This window comes from Mesoplodon mirus (assembly GCF_964341445.2).
Source record: "Mesoplodon mirus genome assembly, chromosome: 1".
Lineage (NCBI taxonomy): Eukaryota > Metazoa > Chordata > Mammalia > Artiodactyla > Ziphiidae > Mesoplodon > Mesoplodon mirus.
In genome coordinates, this window is record NC_138976.1 from 215,302,891 (window position 1) to 215,327,396 (window position 24,506).

General features: G+C 39.9%; 1 protein-coding gene across 2 annotated transcripts in view; it reads left to right on the forward strand.

Annotated features, from left to right (window-relative positions):
- Positions 1 to 1,718: 1,718 nt before the first annotated feature.
- LPL (lipoprotein lipase) overlaps positions 1,719 to 24,506 on the forward strand; it is a gene marked incomplete at its 3' end in the record, with an annotated part of 29,785 nt that continues 6,997 nt past the window's right edge. For both annotated transcript variants that reach the window (XM_082629226.1, XM_082629225.1), the window contains exons 1-8: positions 1,719 to 1,991; positions 8,450 to 8,619; positions 12,466 to 12,645; positions 13,948 to 14,059; positions 14,831 to 15,064; positions 16,268 to 16,510; positions 18,472 to 18,592; positions 19,326 to 19,508. In XM_082629226.1, the coding sequence (XP_082485352.1) occupies positions 1,904 to 1,991; positions 8,450 to 8,619; positions 12,466 to 12,645; positions 13,948 to 14,059; positions 14,831 to 15,064; positions 16,268 to 16,510; positions 18,472 to 18,592; positions 19,326 to 19,508 (1,331 nt within the window). In that variant the 5' untranslated portion in view covers positions 1,719 to 1,903. The remainder of the gene's footprint in view (positions 1,992 to 8,449; positions 8,620 to 12,465; positions 12,646 to 13,947; positions 14,060 to 14,830; positions 15,065 to 16,267; positions 16,511 to 18,471; positions 18,593 to 19,325; positions 19,509 to 24,506) is intronic.

A 24,506-nucleotide genomic window follows, 5' to 3' on the forward strand; every position in this document is an offset into this window, starting at 1 on the left:
AATATTTGCAATACAAGACAAATTGTGCTGTGACATTTAACACAGTAGCTTAAAGACAGAACTCTATTCTGTAGAATAACAAACTGAATTATTTAGGTATTATCAGGTATTTTGTTTTTGAGAAAAACTGAAAATATGAGAGTAGTTTAAATTGTATGGCCTTTCATCTTTCTAACATACAAATGTAGATTGTGTGTGTGTCTGTGAGGGAGGAGAGGCAGAGAGACAGGGAAGGAAGGAGGGATGAGTAGAAGGAAGTATTAAAGGTATTCAGAGAAATAATCCAATATAGACAGTGAACTGGAGGTTTTGGTTTATGAGCCCATTACTGAGATGTAAAGTGGAGAGTATAGAGTTAATTATCCCTCCTGGCTAATTCAAATTCTTTACATTTAAAAAGATATTTGAAAGTATTCTCAGCATTTTGGCAAAAAAATGCAATATCCAAAGTGATTTTATTATTCTTATTATTTTACTTGCATACCTCAATACATCTTTTTAATAGCTTTATTAAGATATAATTTACGTACCATAAAGTTTGCCCATTTAAAGTGTACAAGTCAATTTTTTAAATTTATCTATCCAGTTGTACAACCATCACCATAATGTAATTTTAGAACATTTTCATCACCATCCCCCCCAAAACATCTCCATTCTCCTCCCTCCCCTGTTCCCCAGCACCAGGCAACCACTAATCTACTCTCTAAGATTTGCCTACTTGTGGATATTTTATATCAATGGAATCATAGGATGTGTGTCTTTTGTGACTGGCTTCTTTCATTTAGCATAACAATACAGTTTTAGACTATTTGGCCTCAAAATTCTGCCTCTGAGGATAAAATGTAATCTTTGCATTCCTTGATGAGTTTGAGGACTGGGTATAATTTTCATGAGGCAAAAATCAGAAACTAGTTAGAGCAAGAGGACTTTCCACAACCACTTGCCATTTTGCCAATGTTAAAATATCAGATTGTGCAAGTTCAAGCTGCAGAACAACGTGTGTTCATGGGTCCTTAGACTGACATTGTCCAGGAGAATTTGGGGGGGGGGGAATAAACAAAAAACAAAACAAACAAAAAGGGCTTCCCTGGTGGCGCAGTGGTTGAGAGTCCGCCTGACGATGCAGGGGACACGGGTTCGTGCCCCGGTCCGGGAGGATCCCACATGCCGCGGAGCGGCTGGGCCCGTGAGCCATGGCCACTGAGCCTGCGCGTCCGGAGCCTGTGCTCCGCAACAGGAGAGGCCACAACAGTGAGAGGCCCGCGTACCGCAAAAAAAAAAAAAAAAAAAACCAACCAAAGGAAAAAAAACCACTGCAAGTTACAAACAGGATCCATCAAAAGAGGAGTGGGTTTCAGTGTTGACCAAATGTAGTTTAACAACTTAACTTCCTTTCCTTGGAAAACTGGTGATTCCAGAGTATTTCACATAAACCTGTGTTTGGTGCTTGTGCCGGGCACCCAGGACAGCCAGACCCCTTAGGAAAAGCAAATAGGCCTCATAGAGAAAGTAAAATTTCCTTTCTGCCCTTTCCCCCTCTTCTTGCTGGAAGGGTTGATCCTCATTACAATTTGCTCAAATATTTGGAAGTGAATTTAGGACCCTCCCCCCAGCTTATGATTTTATAGCCAATAGGTGATGAGGTTTATTTGCATATTTCCAATCACATAAGCAGCCGTGGAGTGGAAACAGTGCCAGACTCAATTTCTCCTCCTCCTTTTCCTCCTCCTCCTCCGAGGAAACCTGCCACTTCTAGCTGCCCTGCCTTCTCTTTAAAGGGTGACTTGCCCTGCGCCAGACCCCGCTGCTCCAGCCTGTTCCCGCCTCAGGCTCAGCCCGTCCATCCGTCTGTCCCCGCTCCAGCCGGGTGCCCTGTAACTCCCCCAGAGGGGCTCGCCCCGAGATGGAGAGCAAAGCCCTGCTTCTGCTGGCTCTGAGCGTGTGGCTTCAGAGTCTGACCGTCTCCCGCGGAGGGGTGGCCACCGCCAACAGTAAGTTTTGCGCGCAGACTCCCCTCCACTTGCAGAATCTGCTCAGCGGCCACTTGCACACGTTGTGAAGATGGGAAGGAGGAAGTGGGAAGGGGTTGCGATGCGCGCCGAGGACTCTCCTAACCCGAGCGCTTGCCCCAGGAAGGATCTGGAAGGGCCACGGAGGGAATTTTTCCTCCTATCTCTCTGGGGCGGCTCCCACTTCTTTCTCTCTTTCCCGCGTTCCCGCGCTGTCCCGTGCACTCTGGCTGAGGCTGAGTTCCCGGCCGCCTGGGCTTAGCAGGGAAGGGAGCGGGGGGAGAGTGTGAGGGGCGGGACCAGGGGGGCGGGAGAAAGGGCTCAGATGGCGGTGACCCGCAGCAACCTTTTCGCTCGGCGGGGCCCTGGAATGAAAGGCAAGGGAGCCAAGGTGACCCTGGCTTGGCCTTGGCCGCGGCTCAGTCCCTGTCATTGAGAGCGCGGTTAGAAAGTGGCCCCTTCTCCTGGAGAAGCTGGCCCGTGGCCGCGGGTGGGGTGGGGGTGGGGTTGACCGCCACTTAGGAGTACAGGACATTCTTGCTCTGCACGTGGAGGTGGGAGAGGACGCGGGACGCGGAGTCCTGGGGACGCAGCGTCCTGCAAGTGATGGGGCGCCGGGGAAGCTGTTTAGCTTCGTCTCTTGTACGCTCGGCTTTTCTTAGCGGCCAGAAAACTTAGCGAAGGGTTGACCCTCCTGAAAAACGTGGCAGAGCGACCAGCAGTCTGTGGCCGCTGGCTTGGGGGTTGCCAGGCTTGCACTTGGCTACACTTACTGTCCTGCGAGCTGAGCTCGGCTCCGGGCGCCCTGCCCCGAGGTGCGGTCGCGAGCACTTGGGGTTTCTTGGGCGCCGCCGGGAGGCCACTGGCTGAACCCCAGTTACCTCTCTCCCCAGGGTTGAGGCTTCGAGGCCGGATGTGCATTTCTTTATTGCAGGGAAGATGTGCGCCCAGCCAGAGACCTGCCACAGTAGAGGCAGCCTGTGTAACTTGAACCTTGGTTCAGTTAACACACAGCAGCAACTGAAAAGGCAACTGAAGCAAGTCATGAAAGGAGGCAACATTTTCTTTTTTCTTCCTTCGTGGACTTGCAGTTAGGGCGGTGTCCTTTGGTTGTGCTTTCAGGCGAGGCGGTCTGCAGTGGTTCAAGTTGTAGTCGAGTTTGTCTCTGACTTTGCTGCTAAACGCTTGTTTTATTTCAGCACTAAGTTGTGAAATAACATTTTTGATAGATTAATAAAAGAAAGTAGATTCCATCAAAGCTGATAAGAGAAGTATCTTTAATGTCAGATCAGTTTGGGAACAATGGAGGTTCAATTAGAAAGTCTTAAACATCTTATGAAGTAGCATGTGCCGCTGGATAGTGTTTTACACGGTCCAAGAAAATGGTTGGAACAAGCTCCAAATTCTTATTTCGGAAAGTACACTACAGAGTAATGTTACTTAGACTAAAAAACACACACAAATAAGTGTCATCCACAGACTGAGTTTTTTTCGAGACTCCCTGAGAGATTCAGGACCCTAAATTCCTGGGCTAGTCAGTGGTCACCTCTCTGAGTTTTGCTTCCTCAACTCTAAAATGAGGAGTTTGGATCAGACTCAAAATTCTCTTAGATCCCTCCAGATGTAGAGAACAAACTTATGGATACCAAGGGGGGAAGGGGGGATGGGATGAATTGGGAGCTTGGGACTGACATACATACACAACTATGTATAAAATAGATAACCGATGAGAACCTACTGTATAGCACAAGGAAGTCTGCTCAATGCTCTGTGGTGACCTAGATGGAAGAGAAATCTAAAAAAGGGGGTATATGTATACATATAACTGATTGACTTTGCTGTACAGCAGAAACTAACACAACAGTGTAAAGCAATTATACTCAAATAAAAAATTCTAAAAAAAGGTCTCTTAGACCCCTCTAACTCTTTACTCTTTGATGTAAATGGATACAAGTGATTAATGAATTAAATTGGATTTTAATCAGCACATGCTTTTCATGGCTGTAAATGCTTTGTAAGGGAGGAAGCATTTTGAAGTGGACTTGAAATTAATCCTTCTCATCCTTCCCTCCCACTCACTCTACTGCCCCACTCCCCCACCCCCGCCTTTATATTGTGCCTCTTCCAATACAGCAAATTTCTGCCCCCTTTATCCTCCAAATGAATTTAGGTAGGAATGTAAGAAATTCAGAGTAGAAAGGTACAAGTGTGAGGGAATGGCAAGCAGCACCCCCTCTGGGCTCTGACTTTACTTATTCATTCTCGATTTCTAGGAAAAATATGAGGATACAGGCACTGCCCTCAGCTCTTTGCTCTTGGAGGCACCACAGTCTCTGCGTGGCCCCATTAGGAAATTTGAAGAGCTCAGTAGCTGCAGTTCTATTTGACTGGCCATAGTGAATTTCTAGGCTAACCTCTGAGTTAAACATGTTGGGTGATGACAGCAAAGTAGCAGGTACCACCTGCAAGGGGAGCAGAGATCAGCAAGAGAGTGATTGATTAATAGCTGTACAGAAAGGTGGGAGTCAGCCACTGGGGAAGACTGACAATGGGAAATTTTCACTTTCTTTCAGGCAGTGTATTTTTAGCTCAGCCCTCCTTTTTGGCTTTATTCTGGGAAGAGAAATTGGGCTGCACATTTTACGGCCACTGTTTTAGCAAACCCTTTTTTTCTATAAAAATGAAAAGTAAATCAGCTTGTTAGGTAAGTCAAGCACACTGTCTACATTGGAATATCTGAAAACCTCAATTAATTCACTCAGATAACAGCACTGATTCCCCCCACCCACCCCCCGCCTATTGGGTTTTTTTTTTTTTTTTCACTTGTTTTTTGGCATTCTACAGAAGCTGAGTCAATAACTGTGAGCATCAGCCTCAGAGAGGAGGTGAATTACTGATGAAGTTCTTTAGGAGTGTGTGTTTGTGTGTGAGAGAGAGAGAGGAAAGAAAAAGAGAGAAAGGAAGTAGAAACTTCTAAGAGAATTGCATTATAATTGAGCTCTTGTATCTCATGTCTTCATATAATTGTTAATCTTATTTATCTGATAACTGTGAACTGCCTTTAGAGTCTCTTTCCTGGGATGCTCAGGGCTCCTCCTATAATGTACCCTCTATAAATGTACCTTTAAAGTGCTTTGACTTCTCAGCCTAATTTCATTCCTGTGAGCTATTATGCATATTAAGATAGCTCCTTGTCTTTGTTTATACACATAGATTTTTAGCTATCTATTTAGGAATTTAGGAATAAAGATGATATAGTCAAGAAATGCATTAACATGTAACTTTCCTGGTGCCCCAAAATCTTTCCCCTTAGTGCTTGATAAGGACAGGTCTGATGGTGTGATGTTACTGATATGATAAGCCAAATTCAGAATAGGGGCCCTTATAAACGATTAAACCTATGCACCTCCCCCCTGACACACACTATTCTAAGGCGGCTTTAATTTCTAAGGGGATCTGGTGAAAGGTTCTTCTCCCCTTAAAGGGCTAAGGGCAGAGTCCCTAATATCATTTCCATGTACGAAAAACAATAATTTTTTTAGCAGCAGTTGAGCCAACTCAGTTCATCTGCCAGCCAGGAGCAATCCCAGTGTATATATTAAGTCAACTAAACATACTCATAATGACCCATAATGAATGGATGACCCATAAATCAGGGTCCATCCTTCTCCCTAACTCTTCCTGGCCTAAGTCAGTTGTGTGAGGGCTGGTGGATGTTTGGAAAGCACACTCATCTTTAGATGCCAAGACATCCTTGAGGGGTTGGAAACACCAGTAGTGTGGAAATACCTGTCAGAACGCCAAAGAGAGGGAAAGACTGACTAAACACCAGTAACATTTATGATTTCATATAAAGAACAAACACAGAATTGAAAACATCACGTGGCATATAGAGTGGTATTATTTTCTTGTCAAAGGCTTCCTTATGTTTTCCGTAACTTAAAATGAAAAAAAAATTCCATGAAAAGTGAAACAAAAGTTTCCAAATACAAATTTGCTTGAGAATGTATGAATTTCCTATCATTTTCCTTTACAAGCGATGTACCCAACAGAAAAGGTTGCTTGTGGGAAACTGGAATCCTGCCTTAACAATTTCAAAGAATATTCTTAGTCATTTCGAAACCACCAGCAACACCAGAGACACCGTGTTGCACAATTCTAGGAAAAAATAGAATAAAAGTGACTGGTATCCTCTGGAGTTATGCAAGGCAATAATCTTAAATATCAGTTTGGCAAATAGGTAGTGGGCAAGATCTGTCTGCCAGATTGTTCAGAGTATTTCTGCTTTAAAAAGCTTGCTGATCGAACATGTTAAAATAAGACTGTTATGAGAGGAAACATGAGTTATTTGATATAGAGCAAATATATAGAGGGTAAAGTTAATTTAGTTTTCAATTTTCTAAAGCACTTTCTAACAGTAAAAGAACATCTTGGGCAGAATCTGAAAGTGGAATCAGATTAAAAATCTATAATTTTTTTCGACCATCAGATAAATTATTAGGCCACCGGAGTGCTTTCTGGTTAGGAAGGAAAAGGAAGACCCACATCTTCAAATGAGTTGAGAGGCAGAGAATATTCTTGATTGATGAATGGATTTCAAGTGAAATTTTACTATATGGAAATGAAAAAAAAAGCTTTAAATATCAATAGTCTATCACAGTCTTTTATTTGAATAAATCTTAGAATGTTTAGGTGCTAGAGGGGTGTGTGTGTGTGTGTGTGTGTGTGTGTGTGTGAGAGAGAGAGAGAGAGAGAGAGAGAGATCAACTTGTTGCATATAATGAATCTCTTGCAAGCAACCACATTATTGTTTAAGGAATTTTGGGAAATAATTAAAAAGGAGAATGCTGGTCAGTCCTCAGAAAATTATAGGATAAGTTTGATTCATATGCCTGTACTTTCACTGTACCATATCATTCTTATTTTAATTTTTGGTCTGACTTTTGCAATGTTATTTGAAATTAAGGATTTTCAACTTTTGTGAAAAGGAAGAAGGTTTAGATTAAGAAATTAGAAGTATTTCTAAGCAACCTTAGTTATTTATCTTTTGAAATGTTTAAATAGCCAAATCTACGCCTGCCAATGCAGGGGATATGGGTTCGTGCCCCGGTCTGGGAGGATCCCACATGCCGCGGAGCGGCTGGGCCCGTGAGCCATGGCCGCTGGGCCTGCGCATCTGGAGCCTGTGCTCTGCAACGGGAGAGGCCACAACAGTGAGAGGCCCGCGTATAGCAAAAAAAAAAAAAAAAAAAAAAAAAAAGCCAAATCTAAAATCTGTAAGTTACTACCTTCTTGTAGTGAATGGATAGGTTTTTTGACTTCTTTTTTACTTGACCAGAAATTAGATAACTTCCTAATATAACTTCCCTTTGGTGTGCTTGCTTTATAAAAGAGTTTGATTTTATTTGCAATACAATTTACTTAAAGTGTTCACTGTGATATTATATGTACTACCTACAAATACCATGTGAAGATTTATCAACATTTAGAAGTATTGTCCAGAGAGTCAAAAAATAGGCCAACGTTCTCTTTCTCTCCTGACTCACTTTGGGATTAACTATGAAGAACCAAAGTGGATTCTTTCCGAAACCACCTTTGCTATAGTACTTTAGGCAAGGAGTTTGTGTGGAAGACTGTAAAGACAAAATTGAGAAAAGAAATACTGGGGGGAAGAATTAACCATAACTCACACATAGCACAGATATTTCTGAACAACCTGTTAAAGGATTTTTAAAAACATTTTAAAGTGATGCATCTTGCCATGCTGGTGGGAATGATTCCATACAAAGACTTCCCCATGCTTCCAACTTTTCTTCTTGCTAAAATTAAAAAAAGTAATGTTAGTGAAAAGGAAACAACCTTCCTTCAAACAAACCTTATTGTATCATATTTTGTGGGAAGACAATCTTTTGATGTAATCAGAGATTTAAAGACGGTGAAATCATATATGAAGTAAGTGGAATTATACAACACAAGTGCCCTGAGCCAGTGTTCTCTAGAAGAACTACAACCAAGAGACCTGGGTTCTGGTCCCTACTCTCTCTCCCACTATTGGCAGCATAACCTTGGCTAACTCACTTAAATTCATATTTTGAGAGAAGATTAATTAAGGAATTCCCAAATAGCAGTTCTCTTACTTGAAACTGTATACACCCCACACACACATACACCCCTTGACTGAAAAAGAGCTGAAGAAAAGGATGGAACACAGGAGAGGTCAATATTACTTAACTCAGTTATTTTAAGGCTGTCTCTGTCAACTTTGAGCACCACTGGAGGATCAGTCATTCTCTTTCAATCCACATTCAGTTTTTTGGGTTTTTTTTTAACTTTAGAAACAAAAATAGCATTGGTGGTATTTGCTTGTGAATCTAAAACATATCAGTCCAGCAAGTAAAACAACCCTCTAATTAACCTCTTATCCAATTTTTCCTTTTCAGGAATTACAGGAGGAAAAGATTTTATAGACATCGAAAGTAAATTTGCTCTCAGGACCCCCGAAGACACAGCTGAGGACACTTGCCACCTCATTCCTGGAGTGACAGAATCTGTGGCTAACTGTAACTTTAACCACAGCAGCAAAACCTTTATGGTGCTCCATGGCTGGACGGTAAGAAAGGCTCCATAGGAAGGAGCTGAGTGGCATGAACCAAGCATTCTGATTGGCTTGCCCCAGTTGTTGGAAGCCCAGTGATGGGAACACAGTGATGGCTTTGCTTTAAACTTGAGTAAAGACAATTCTGGCTCGGGGTGGGGATTGAGGAATCTAAAGCCAAACGTTCATGGATACTTCCTCTGGACAGTGCCAGCCTTCATTTTACCACGGTACCTAGCTGTGACCTCAAACCAGCCATTCCCCTGGGCCTTTGCTCAAGTATAGAGAAGAATATAGGTTACCATTTAGAGGAGACAATGGAAAACTGGCATGATCCTGATTCATCCAGCACATCGCCAAACTCCTTTCCTAAGGAAGATAACCTGTAAGGGGGAGGAGAGGGCTGGAGTGGAGGGAGGAGGTGCTGGTTCTGGTTCTGCTTTGCCATTCTCCAGCTCTGTGATGTGGATCCAGGTACCTCTCATCCCTGGGCCTCAGTTTACTGATCTGTAAAACAATGAGATTAGACTAGACGTCCCTCCGCTTTCAATATTCTCCAATTGTAAACTTTTGGGAGCTTTACTTGAGATGAAAGAGGGTTAGCCAGGGAACTGTCAGCGACATGATAAGAATATGAATAAATATGCTAATTAGTCACTTTATATGGTATAGTTCTTACTTAACTACTTTAGCTTGTTTTCAATATTTCATTCCTTAGTGAGCAGATGTTACTGTTTATTAAAAAGGACTTATATAAAATTGATGGTTAAAGAGATATTATCTTTCCATTGTGTCAGAGCTTGTGAATAAGGTAATCGACACTAAATTCTTATGAGAATCAGTCCTGATTTCTTTTCCTACATAAGTGCCTTTGTCATTGACAGTGAAGGACAATTGCTATAACTTTTATAGAGATGAAGGCAACTAGTAACAGAATTCACAGGGATGTTTATTTTAATAAAATACATCTGTTTACTAGAGGTAACACAGTAAATTACATATCTTATGATAAAATTACATATTCAAATTCCTAACATAGATCTTTTTATATTTTAAGAGGTTTAAATAGGAAAACATATCTTTGGTGATTTTAGAAACATTTTAGTTGTATGTAGTCTTGGCTGTTAATACTTTTCAAAAAAGTTTAAGCTTAATAAACATTTATATGACAGCAATAAATTGAATATCTCAGGCATCTCAATCTTATCCCTGAGAGAATTTTATAATTTAAGAATATTTGAAAAACATTTCCTTCTCACATTAAGATGACACGACTCACCTAGTATCAGTAGATAGCACCAATTTCTATCCTTAGCCCTACTGCCCAATAAGCCCACTTACATTCTTCACATCATATGTCCTGACTTTTTTGAGTGCCTGGGCTCAGAGGCTGGGCCACTGGCTGTGGGACTGAGTTTCATCGTACAGAGCTGGTCGGTCTGTGCAATAACTCATCCAGCCGTGCTGGATAACCGATCTCAGCCAGTTCAGTCAACTCCCTGGCTGGTTCAGTGGGACCACCTGGGGCAGGTGGCAAGGAAAGCTTCAAGTTCAGCTGTATGCCTGAGAATCAAAGCTTTTAAAAATTGGTACTGATTTAAGGAAGCACAGAAGAAAAAATTAGGAAATAATACCTTTTCAGAATTGAAGAAGGTGGGTGCTTGTTTTCCACCCCTTTGTTGGGGTTACTTATAACAGTGTCTTATGTTAAATTAAAAAAAGATAGAATTAGATTGGTTGTTAGGCAGTTACTAAAAGTATTAGTCACCGTAGGAGTACGTTGGGTTCCTTGCCCTTTGACAGATTACCTAATTTAGAAACACTGATAGTACAGAAAAACTTAAAATAGGGGCTGAGAGCAAATGAGATTTTCCTGCCGTATCTGAGGTAAGCTGCTCAGCGACTCAAGGGCGTAGGACTAGGGGAAGTGAGGAGGTTCTGCAGCTTTGTTCTGCAGCTTTGACGAACCTGAAAGAATGCTTAGCATGCAGTGTGCACAGGACGCATCCCAGAAGGCAGTGAGACACAGCTGCCCTGGAGCTTGGCCACCTGCTTGTGTTTAAGTCCAGGGTTCTCATTGTGGTGTTGGAGATCCTCACCCCTGGCTGAAAGGAGGAGTGATTAACATTGCATTCTGAAGAAATGACATCATCCTCTCTCAAAAGGCAGCTGCAAAGGGTGGCCAGCCTTCAACCTCTAAGAGAGGAGAAAGGGAGGCAGGACCAATTCCTTAGGGTTTTTTGCTGGGTGGGTATTCCAGCTGGTTCCTCCAAAGACCCAGGCTTGAAGCAGCCTCACTGAGACATGTTCAAAGGAGATTTAAACATGTTCCTAATGGGCTCACATCACCTATGTGCCTTTTGTTTTTTGTTTTCTCCTCATGCTGGAAATAGATTATAGAGCTGGCATTTTATCACTGCAAGTAGATTGGGAAACAAAATGGTCACAAGAAGAAATTTTGGAGGTGGAGAGAAACTTCTGGATCATCTGATTCTGACCCCTTTGTTTTATAGGTAGCCTAGTAAGGTTAATACAGTGCCTGTGTTCACAGAAGTAAACAGTGGAAGAGCTGGGATTGGAACCAAGATCTCCTGAGTCCCAGGCTTGCTTTTTCCTTCCACAGAGCACAACAATTTGGAGAAAAATGGTGCAGGTAGTGTCAGGAGTGAAGAGAGAGCTCATGTTTTAATGTTTTAGACTAGAAAGTAGACTAAACAAAATGGAAGCATAGATTTAAAAGAACCCACCATCTAAGATCAAAGTTTTAAATGAAGTCCCTTGGTTTGGGAATTCAAGAGTCTTATTTTTGTCTATTGGCATTACTCTAAGAAGAATATAGGTTTTACAAGCTTCCCCTTATAAGCTGCCTTAAACGTGGATTTCAGAATCTTTTCCTGTTGGGTACATAGTTAAGTAACTTCTACTGTGGCTACAGTATGATCTGCTCTCAGGTAATATTAGGGGTGGATAGATTTGCGGATTTAAAGTAGGTTGTTGCTGTGTACAGGCTCCTGGTAGGATGGCATGGAATTTTATCATCTGCAGTTTTTTAATGTGTTTCGATTATTTTAAAGTAAGCATCTTTGCAAAGATGTTCAATGTCTCTTCTTTGATAGCATAAGTCTTTTGATTTTGAATTTGGGGGTTTTTATCAACAAGAAGCAAAGAATTACAGTTGGCAGTCTGCTTATCTCCAAAACAAGACCAATCTAATAATTTGGGAAATGCAATTATTAAGCCTCATTAATTTGCACTGTGATAATCAAGAATTTGAGAGAATTGTGAAAAAGTCTGAACTGAAACTAATCATTTTCTTATGTATTAAGAGATTGCTAAACAAAGTTACCTTCTGTTGGAATAGATTAGTATGTTTAAAACTATTTTTTTCATTATCACATCAAATGTTGTACGTAGATGACCCTTTATAAGAATAAAGGGCATTCACATCTCCCAAATTAACTTATTAGCCTAATTGAAATTATTTAAACTAAATTTCTTTTAAAATCGTCTGTAATTCTGCTGCAAATTTTTAACTTATTCAGATTGATCTTTCCTTTCAATACTATAAATTATTGAAGTTTTACTGAATTTATAAAATATGCTTTTAAAATTGAAGGCTTTGGTAAACCTCAATCTGCCATTCCTGAGCTCAACACAGTCCTTCTTTGGGGCACACAAATTTGCCTCAGAAGGGTCAGGCAGAAGACTCTGAATACTCTTGTGGTTTGAGTTTTGTGTCTGAGCCAATGGGCTTCCTGTGGGTTTGTTTCTTTTGTCCATTTAATGTAGGTGTATTGGGCTGACATGTCTATAACAAGTTGGAGGTGGATATTTTAAGAATGCTGGTATCATCCTTTTCAGGTGACAGGAATGTATGAGAGTTGGGTGCCCAAACTCGTGGCTGCCCTGTACAAGAGGGAACCGGACTCCAACGTTATCGTGGTGGACTGGCTGTCACGGGCCCAGCAGCATTATCCTGTGTCTGCGGGGTACACCAAGGTGGTGGGACAGGATGTGGCCAAGTTCATCAACTGGATGGCGGTAAGACTGGGGGAAGGAGCCTTGTATGTCCAAAACAGATCTCTTGGCTACAGCTGAATTAACGACCGGTCGTTGCTCTTTTTCACTTAGATATAGATATTTTCTGGGTCAACTCATATCTTCAGAATAAGCCTGGGCATTATTTTCTGGCTAAAAACATCACGATAAGAATGATAAAGCTATAAAGCCCCTAAGGCGTAGTCCTGCCCTGCCCTGCCCTGTCCTTTGATATTTTCATGGTGAATGGATTTGCTGAGACCAAGAACTAAATGGGCAGGACGGGCAAAAGCTTGTTATTTCAGGGCAGAGAGAAGATGTCATGTTCAGCCAAATCCTTCCCTCCCAGTTGGCTGGCACATGGAAATTTTATCCAGGGTTTGACCTGTTAGAATACCAATCTCTTGGACAAAAATATTAATAGTACTTGTTCCTTAGTGTGGATTAAGGATCCAGATTTTTGTTGAGAGTTAGGGGAGTGATGGAGATGAACTAGGGAAAAATGGCAGGAAAAGTCTGTAGGATATGAGGTGCTGAGAGTCAGGAATTTTACTCCCTCTGACTCTCTGAGGCCATTCTCTGAAAATCACCTTTGGAAAGTATCTCGGGGTTGAAAGGAAGCTAATACTCTCACAGGACCAAATTATTTAAGTCAGATGCTTGGAGGTAAAAAATAAGCTGTTTATTGGCTGCTCATTAAAAGATAAAAGCTCTTTTCTTGACTGTTTTGCTAACCAGGAGAGTGAATTTGGACAAATCAGATCACCTTCCTGGACCTCAGACTTCTCATCTGTTGAATGAGGAGACTGGACTCAATGTGTCTGTGGTCCCTTCCCCTGTAATGTTTTCTGATTTTAAGTCATTGCTTGGCTAACCTTAAAGAATAAAGTGATACAGGGTATTTAGAGTAGAGAATAATGAGTTAAATATATATTTGTATATGTATGTATCTATTCAATATATATACAAATATCTATATATAAATATACACATATACTTATATTTTCAGATGTATGGAAATTCATGTTTCCATACATTTCTATTTCAGATGTATGGGAAAACTTTCTAATTTAAATATGTTATTAAGAAAAGAGAAAATCTCAACACTATAATATATGTTCCTCTCATCTGTAACAAGAAATTAAAATAAGTAGAATTAATTTTCAGTATTGCCTATATTTTCAAAACAATATATTTTATTTATTTATTTGGCGGGAATACTATTAAACTTTTATTTCTTTTAGCATTGATATTTTGCAAGGAACTGTAAAATAGCAAATACCTTTTTCTTTTCTTCTTCCAAAGGATGAATTTAATTATCCTCTGGACAATGTGCATCTCTTGGGATACAGCCTTGGAGCCCATGTTGCTGGCATTGCAGGAAGTCTGACCAATAAGAAGGTCAACAGAATTACCGGTAAGAAAGCAGTGCCATTTTTCTTATAACAAAAGACTTGAGATGCCTGTCTTGTTCTGAAAGAGAATCAGACTGTTTGTCAAACAACCATATGTGAGTGGTAGTCTTCTGGGTACGCCTGGCCATTTGGTTATCTCATGGGAGGTCTCTTTTTCTGGAGTGAGATAAAATACAGACGCTTGCTCTCATGAGCTTACCGTCTAATGGCAGTAGAAGAGAAATGGTGCAGAGTTAAGTACAGAGAGTCCAGTGGTGTCTCTGAGAAACCCATTTCCCTCCTCCCTCTGCTCTGTGCTTTGATAGTTTATTGCACACACTTATGTCACCTCTCACATCAATACTGGGAAAAATGGAAAAGGACCAACACTAGAGGCCATTTGGAAAAAGGAGTCTTGTCATCTGGGCCAATAGCAATTGGTTGTTTGGCCTGTGTAGAGAGGAAGAAAGAGCCCAGCACTATTTAAAGGTCTTCTAACCAGGCTCAGAAATAATTTATTGATACAAAAGGGAATCAAGTCATCCTGAGTGAAAATTGTTATTTAATGACTAGTTTGAAAAACTCAAATTTTATTTGAGAAGGAGTTAAGCTGCTTTTATGAATCTCAGTAATTTAAAAATCCAATCACTATAGAACAGGAGGTGCTCATAAGAATCTATGTGGCTGCCATTTACATTCAAATGATGAGCAATGGAATGATAAGGTGATACTGGAGGAGACTAAAACTAATGGGAATTTAAAAATCTCTGAGGACTTTTTGTTTTCCCACTAAGGCCTAGATCCAGCTGGACCTAACTTTGAGTATGCAGAAGCCCCAGGTCGCCTTTCTCCGGATGATGCAGATTTTGTAGATGTCTTACACACATTCACCAGAGGGTCACCTGGCCGAAGTATTGGAATCCAGAAACCAGTAGGGCATGTTGACATTTATCCTAATGGAGGAACTTTCCAACCAGGATGTAACATTGCAGAAGCTATCCGTGTGATTGCAGAGAGAGGCCTTGGAGGTAAATATAATTTAGAAGTTAATTAAATGCAAGTTTTCGCCTTAACTCTTACTGACCAAGTGTCCTACCCATTCTCCACAAGTACGTAGTTTGAATACACACATTTAGCAAAGATATGTTTTTGAAGAAGTCTGTCACATTTAGCACGGCCACCTCAGAGCCTCAGCACTTCCTGTGGTCAGACAGACATTTCATCTTATATTATTTTGTAAACTACACTTATATTGTAAACTACTGCACTTGCAGTAATAAAAGTAAAAAAAATGGTGAGATTTAGGAAAGAGAACTGCCCCGCCTTTGAAAGTGTTATGTGGCCACACGTTAAACTTTGAATACAGTTGCAAAACAAATAGAGTTATTTTGAATTTTACTAAAAGTAAAGGACATGTTAATTAGTCCAAATTTCTTTTGTCAGCCTTTTAAATAGATGTACAAATCAGAAACAAATCACCATTCCCTAAGAATAAATATTCCAAAGTTTTAAGAAGAAAATACAATTTAATATTAGTTTTTAATATTTACTTTAATAACCATGTTAGCTGTGTTAATTTTATGATTTGTTTTAAGGGACCTTTGCATACCTTGTGGACAATGGGACCTACCTGTAGTCAATATGCTCAGGTGTTTTGGGCATACATTATAGGATTTATAGCATAATGTTACTAACTTCAATTGTTATAAAGCTTATGGTAATAGCTGCACGTTTATGACATTGCTGATTATTTCTATAATTCATTTAATGTAAAAATCATTAGCAGTGACACACCCCTCAATTATACATAGTATCAATATCTATGATAAAATACTACTAATTTAACAATTTTGCCTGCCCTTTATGATGTGGTTTCTAGAGTTACGTTTCTAGAAGCATTTAGAAGTATTATATGCTTTCAGTATAAGAGGAAGTTGTGATAAACTGGGGGAAATCAACTTCTATCTTGGATGTCTCTTATTATAGCTTCATGAACATACTCACAAATGGAGACAGCAAAAACATCAAAAGTCCCCTATAAATTTGCAACTTTGGCACTCTTGGGGGTAGGTGAGAAGCTGCCACCAAGAGTACCTCCTTAAATAGGACCTACAATCAAGGAGGTCATTTTATTCTAACACCACACCTCAACTATTCTAGACATGCAAGACGAAACACTCATTGTGGACTGTCACAGAGTTGAAATGTTCTTTGTATCTCTTTTTCCCCAGATGTGGACCAGCTAGTGAAGTGCTCCCACGAGCGTTCCATTCATCTCTTCATTGACTCTCTGTTGAATGAAGAAAATCCAAGTAAGGCCTACCGGTGCAATTCCAGGGAAGCCTTTGAAAAAGGGCTCTGCCTGAGTTGCAGAAAGAACCGTTGCAACAACTTGGGCTATGAGGTCAATAAAGTCAGAGCCAAAAGAAGCAGCAAAATGTACCTGAAGACTCGTTCTCAGATGCCCTACAAAGGTAGGCTGGAGACTCTTGTAAATAGGAAAATTGATTTGATCCTATTTTTCTTATCATGCTTGTTGCATCACATGTACTGTTTCTGTCCATTGCAACAGAGATGATAAAACGATGTTGCTAAACTCCGATCCTTCACTTGTGTTTCTGTTGGTAGAGAAAGAGTTGTACTAATCCATCTTACTGAAGCTCCTAATTCCCATTGCCAGTAAGGCCCAGGGCACAACTGCACTGCCCTATGCAGCAGCCCTGCTTGCCACCCACCATCCTTTGTACTTGTGACCATTAGCATGGGCCACTGCATTAGCACCAGGCTCCAAGTTAATCTGAAACCATTCATCCAGGGTCAGCAAACCATGGCCCATGGGCCAAATCCAACCCACCACCTGCTTTTGTAAATAAAGTGTTATTAGAATATAGCCACACTAATTCATTTCTGTACTGACTAAGGCTGCTTTCATGCCTCCACAGCAGAGCTGAGTAGTTGGGACAGAGACTATTTGGTCCCACAAAGCCTAAAATATTTACTGTCTGGCACCTTGTAGAAAAAGTTTGCAAACTCCTGAAGTCTGCTTTCAGTGAAGACAAGAACCACCTGTATTTGAAAATATAACTATTCCTGGGAGGGAAGTCTATACCAAACTTTCTAAGATATTCCCATTTTGTCATGAATTTGTTCACAGTTGAATTTCAAACTTGGCAGCTTGTTCAGAGCAAGACCTGCAGGAATTGAAGGGAGACAGGAAGAGGAGATAATCAGATAAATCTAGCGAGAGGGACTAATGTCAGAAAGGCTAGTTTATGTGGAGTCCAGGTGGAAGTATGAGGGAAGAGATGGCATTGAAGAACAGTTTCCCAGGGTAACATATATCTGATAGAGGCACCCATTTTTAAGGTGGTTTGTTAGAATCTAGAGGTGCATTTGGTGGTCCAGAGGTTTGGAGCATCTGTAATTCAAGGAAACCTTCTAAGCAATGAGGGAATCCTTAGTTTCCTTGACTTTTCAGAATGAGGAAGTGTGTGTCAGGTATAGAGGACACCATAATCTTCTGAAGAATTGGGCAGGGCTCACTCATCCCCAGCATCCTGCCTCAGTGTTCTCCGGGGACACTTCGGCAGTCAGACTTCCCTTGCTCTGGTCTGTGGTGATGCCTGCAAGGGCTCCATTTAACCCAAACTCTTTCTCTTCATCCTTTACAGCTGTGTTGCAAGCCTGCTGCCTTTCCTACCCTTTAACCTCTCCCGCATCCCATCTACTTAGGGTTTTTAGTAGAGATGGGGAGAGTAGGAGGAGGTGTGGAAGTTTAAGTACCTGCTTCTGGAGGCTCTCCCTAATACAGAACACTTTAGGAACTGGCTGTCTTTACAGCCTCACTGGTGATTTAATGAAATAGTGTTATTGTGAGCCTATTATTTACTGACTGTGTGCTAGACAGTGGAGAATAGAAGGTACACGTGACCCTCTGAACTGAAGGAGCCTACATACAGGGTAGGGAGGTCAGACATACCCAAGAAACATGAAGAAACATGGTCACATACAGTGACAGTAAAAAATACCAAATATGCTTGTTCCAGATGCTAAGGGACAAAACAGCCAAGGAAAGGTGGAGTTCATAGAGAAAGCTTCATGGGAATTTTGGCCTCTTGGTTTGATCTTCCTAGTACCCCATCAAAGTTGACTACTTTCTGGGTCGGCTTTAGCAATTCAGACACACCTGGATTCTTCCTATCCACTACAACCACACTTAATACAAGGGAGTAGAATTCAAATTCTGAATTTTCTAGTAGTGAGCACTGTACAGACATGAAGAAATCTTTCCAAGCCACACATAATTATAGTCATGTATGAGCACTTCCTGTTGATCGTTAGTAAGATACTGTCTGTCGTTCAGAATTGCCTGCTTATTTGGGCTGTAGTGTTCCATAAAGACTGATCAGAGGTTGTTCTGCTTTTCTCTCTACAGTCTTCCATTACCAAGTAAAGATACATTTTTCTGGGACTGAGAGTGATACACACACCAACCAGGCCTTCGAGATCTCTCTGTATGGCACTGTGGCCGAGAGTGAGAACATCCCTTTCACCCTGTGAGTAGCCACGGAACATGACCTCCAGCATGTGGGTTTATCATGGCACTGCTACCTGCTCTAATCATTGGTCTGAGGAAGAGAAGAGGCATAGGACACCTAGAAGAACACTTATTTAACAGAAAATTTTTTTAAAAGCTATATGGCAAAAGATGTTCATTGCTGTGATACATACAGTAGCAAAAATTAGAAGCAAAGCAAGTGTCCAAAACTGAGGCAATGGCTAAGTGAATTGTGGTTTAACAAATCAAGAAAATCAATCTGGCCTCTGAAAACTGTAACTATAGAAAACTAGGTAAAACATAGCAAAAAGTGAAAGGTAAAACATGAAGTGAACAAAGAAAGAATAGAGAATTGTATTATGTACACTATGACTGTAACAAAGGACACGTTCACATATCAATACAAATTGAAAGGGAATATACGCAAATGAAAATAATATCTCTAAATGGTGGACTTATGAACTTTTTTCTCTTAAGAATTATATTACATAGTTCATATTGTTAGGATAAAAGTTGGACTACATTAAAGGTCCACATTAGTGTAGGTATCGTTTAAAATACACTAAATGCCATTGACATGCATCTTGCGTATTTTGTTGGACATTTTTTGCATTTGAAAAATATTCCCCGAACAGTAAAGCTATTTATATTTTAGGAGGAAGAAAAAGGAAAAAACAAACAAACAAACCCTACTTTCCAGAACTAACCAAATATGTTGATTTTTTATTCAGGCCTGAAGTTTCCACAAATAAAACATACTCCTTTCTAATTTACACTGAGGTGGATATTGGAGAATTGCTAATGTTGAAACTCAAATGGATCAGCGATTCATACTTCAGCTGGTCCAACTGGTGGAGCAGCCCCGGCTTTGCTATTGAGAAGATCAGAGTAAAGGCAGGAGAGACTCAAAAAAAGTAATTAAATTTATTTTTCTCCATTCATTTTTTAAATGGTTATTTTGCTTTAATCTCTAGCCTACAAAGGTAGCTCACATGTTTTTTTTTCTTCTTTTTTCCTTTAACATCTTTATTGGAGTATAATTGCTTTACAATGTTGTGTTAGTTTCTTCTGTATAACTAAGTGAATCAGCTATATGCATACATATATCCCCATATACCCTCCCTCTTGTGTCTCCCTCCCACCCTCCTTATCCTACCCCTCTAGGTGGTCGCAAAGCACCGAGCTGATCTCCCTGTGCTATGCGGCTGCTTCCCACTAGCTATTTCACATTTGGTAGTGTATATATGTTAATGTTACTCTCTCACTTCCTCCCAACTTACCCTTCCCCCTCCGCGTGTCCTCAAGTCCATTCTCTGCGTCTGTGTATTTATTCCTGTCCTGCCCCTAGGCTCTTCAGAACCATTTTTTTTCTTTTTTTTTTAGATTCCATATATATGTGTTAGCATACGGTATTTGTTTTTCTCTTTCTGACTTACTTCACTCTGTATGACAGACTCTAGGTCCATCCACCTCACTAAAATAACTCAATTTCGTTTCCTTTTATGGCTAGGTAATATTCCATTGTATATATGTGCCACATCTTCTTTATCCATTCATCTGTTGATGGACACTTAGGTTGCTTTCATGTCCTGGCTATTGTAAATAGTGCTGCAATGAACATTGTGGTACATGACTCTTTTTTTTTTTTTTTTTTGTGATACGCAGGCCTCTCACTGTTGTGGCCTCTCCCGTTGTGGAGCACAGGCTCCAGACGCACAGGCTCAGCAGCCATGGCTCACGGGCCTAGCCGCTCCGCGGCATGTGGGATCCTCCCGGACCAGGGCACGAACCCGTGTCCCCTGCATCAGCAGGCAGACTCTCAACCACTGCACCACCAGGGAAGCCCTACATGACTCTTTTTGAGTTATGATTTTCTCAGGGTATATGCCCAGTAGTGGACCTGCTGGGTCATATAGTACTTCTATTTTTAGTTTTTTAAGGAAACTCCGTACTGTTCTCCATAGTGGCTGTATCAACTTACGTTCCCACCAACAGTGCAAGAGGGTTTCCTTTTCTCCACACCCTCTCCAGCATTTACTGTTTGTAGATTTTTTGATGATGGCAATTCTGACCGGTGTGAGGTGAACCTCACTGTAGTTTTGATTTGCATTTATCTAATGATTAGTGATGTTGAGCATCTTTTCATGAGATTGTTGGCAATCTGTATATCTTCTTTGGAGAAATGTCTATTTAGGTCTCCTGCCCACTTTTGGATTGGGTTGTTTGTTTATTTGACATTGAGCTGCATGAGCTGCTTGTACATTTTGGAGATTAATCCTTTGTCAGTTGTTTCGTTTGCAAATATATCCCATTCTGATGGTTGTCTTTTGGTCTTGTTTACAGTTTCCTTTGCTGTGCAAAAGTTTTTAAGTTTCATTAGGTCACAATTGTTTATTTTTGTTTTTATTTCCATTTCTCTAGGAGGTGGGTCAAAAAGGATCTTGCTGTGATTTATGTCATGGAGTGTTCTGCCTATGTTTTCTTTTCCTCTAAGAGTTCTATAGTGTCTGGCCTTACATTTAGGTCTCTAATCTATTTTGAGTTTATTTTTGTGTACGGTGTTAGGGAGTGTTCTGATTTCATTCTTTTACATGTAGCTGTCCAGTTTTCCCAGCACCACTTATTGAAGAGGTAGTCTTTCCTCCATTGTATACTCTTGCCTCCTTTATCAAAGATAAGGTGACCATTTGTGCGTGGGTTTATCTCTGGGCTTTCTATCCTGTTCCATTGATCTATATTTCTGTTTTTGTGCCAGTACCATACTGTCTTGATTACTATAGCTTTCTAGTATAGTCTGAAGTCAGGGAGCCTGATTCCTCCAGCTCTGTTTTTCTTTCTCACAATTGCTTTGGCTATTCAGGGTCTTTTGTGTTTCCATACAAATTGTAAAATTTCTTGTTCTAGTTCTGTGAAAAACGTCACTGGCAATTTGATAGGCATTGCATTGAATCTGTAGATTGCTTTGGGTAGTAGAGTCATTTTCATAATGTTGATTCTTCCAATCCAAGAACATGGTATATCTCTCCATCTCTTTGTATCATCTTTAATTTCTTTCATCAGTGTCTTATAGTTTTCTGCAGACAGGTCATTTGTCTCCTTAGGCAGGTTTATTCCTAGGTATTTTATTCTATTTGTTGCAATGGTAAATGGGAGTGTTTCCTTAATTTCTCTTTCAGATTTTTCATCATTAGTGTGTAGGAATACAAGAGATTTCTGTGCATTAATTTTGTATCCTGCTACTCTACAAATTCATTGATTAGCTCTAGTAGTACTCTGGTAGCATCTTTAGAATGCTCTATGTATAGTATCATGTCATCTGCAAACAGTGACAGTTTCACATCTTCTTTTCTGATTTAGATTCCTTTTATTTCTTTTTCTTCTCTGATTGCTGTGGCTAAAACTTCCAAAACTAGGTTGAATAATAGTGGTGAGAGTGGGCAACCTTGTCTTGTTCCTGATCTTAGAGGAAATGGTTTCAGTTTTTCACCATTGAGAATGATGTTGGCTGTGGTTTGTCATATATAGCCTTTATTATGTTGAGGTAAGTTCCCTTTAAACCTACTTTCTGGAGGGTTTTTATCATAAATGGGTGTTGAATTTTGTCAAAAGCTTTTTCTGCATCTATTGAGTTGATGATGTGGTTTTTATTCTTCAACTTGTTAATATGGTGTATCACATTGATTGATAGGCATATATTGAAGAATCCTTGTATTCCTGGGATAAACCCCACTTGATCATGATGTATGATCCTTTTAATGTGCTGTTGGGTTCTGTTTGCTAGTATTTTGCTGTGGATTTTTGCATCTATGCTCATCAGTGATATTGGCCTGTAGTTTTCTTTTTTTCTGACATCCTTGTCTGGTTTTGGTATCAGGGTGATGGTGGCCTCGTAGAATGAGTTTGGGAGTGTTCCTCCCTCTGCTATATTTTGGAAGAGTTTGAGAAGGATAGGTGTTAGCTCTTCTCTAAATGTTTGATAGAATTCACCTGTGAAGCCATCTGGTCCTGGGGTTTTGATTGTTGGCAGATTTTTAATCACAGTTTCAATTTCAGTGTTTGTGATTGGTCTGTTTATATTTTCTATTTCTTCCTGGTTCAGTCTTGGAGGGTTGTGCTTTTCTAAGAAATTGTCCATTTCTTTCTGGTTGTCCATTTTATTGGCGTATCGTTGCTTGTAGTAATCTCTCATGATCTTTTGTATTTCTGCAGTGTCAGTTGTTACTTCTCCCTTTTCATTTCTAATTCTGTTGGTTTGAGTCTTCTCCCTTTTTTTGTTGATAAGTCTGGCTAATGGTTTAACAACTTTATCTTCTCAAAGAAATGGCTTTTAGTTTTATTGATCTTTGCTAGTGTTGCCTTCATTTCTTTTTCATCTATTTCTGATCTGATCTTTATGATTTCTTTCCTTCTGCTAACCTTGGGGATTTTTGTTCTTCTTTCTCTAATTGCTTTAGGTGTAAGGTTAGGTTGTTTATTTGAGATGTTTCTTATTTCTTGAGCTAGGATTGTATTGCTATAAACTTCCCTCTTAGAACTGCTTTTGCTGCATCCCATTGGTTTTGGGTCATCTTGTTTTCACTGTCATTTGTTTCTAGGTATTTTTTAATTTCCTGTTTGATTTCTTCAGTGATCTCTTGGTTATTTAGTAGCATATTGTTTAGCCTCCATGTGTTTGTAATTTTTAGTTTTTTTCCTGTAATTGATATCTAGTCTCATAGCGTTGTTGTCAGAAAAGGTACTTGATACGGTTTCAATTTTCTTAAATTTACCAAGGCTTGATTTTTGACCCAAAATATGGTCTATCTTGGAGAATGTTCCATGAGCACTTGAGAAGAAAGTGTATTCTGTTGTTTTTGGATGGAATGTCCTATAGATATCAATTAAGAATATATTGCTTAATGTATCATTTAAATCTTGTGTTTCCTTATTTATTTTCATTTTGGATGATCTGCCCATCGGTGAAAGTGAGGTGTTAAAAGTCCCCTACTATTATTATGTTACTGTTGATTTCTCCTTTCATGGTTTTTAGCATTTGTCTTATGTATTAAGGTGCTCCTATGTTGGGTGCATAAATATTTATAATTGTTATATCTTCTTCTTGGATTAATCCCTTGATCATTATGTAGTGTACTTCTTTGTCTCTAGTAATAGTCTTTGTTATAAAGTCTATTTTGTCTGATATGAGAATTGCTACTCCAGCTTTCTTTTGATTTCCATTTGCATGGAATATCTTTTTCCACCCTCTCACTTTCAGTCTGTATGTGTTCCTACGTCTGAAGTGGGTGTCTTGTAGACAGTATGTATATGGGTTTTGTTTTTGTATCCATTCAGCCAATCTTTGTCTGTTAGTTGGAACATTTAATCCATTTATGTGTAAGGTAATTATCGATATGTATGTTCCTATTAACATTTTCTTAATTGTTTTGGGTTTGTTTTTGTAGGTCTTTTCCTTCTCTTCTGTTTCCTGCCTAGAGAAGTTCCTTTAGCATTTGTCGTAAAGCTGGTTTGGTGGTGCTGAATTCTCTTAACTTGTGCTTGTCTGTAAAGGTTTTAATTTCTCCATCAAATCTGAATAATATCTTTGCTGGATAGAGTAATCTCGGTTGTAGGTTTTTCCCTTTCATCACTTTAAATATGTCCTGCCACTCCCTTCTGGTTTGCAGAGTTTCTGCTGAAAAATCAGCTGTTAACCCTATGTGGATTGCCTTGTATGCTAACACTAACCCTTGCTGCTTTTAATATTTTTTCTGTGTATTTAATTTTTGATGGTTTCATTAATATGTGTCTCGGTGTGTTTCTCTTTGGGTTTATTCTGTATGGTACTCTCTGTGCTTCCTGGACTTGATTGACTATTTCCTTTCCCATGTTAGGGAAGTTTTCAAGTATAATCTCTTCAAATATTTTCTCAGCCC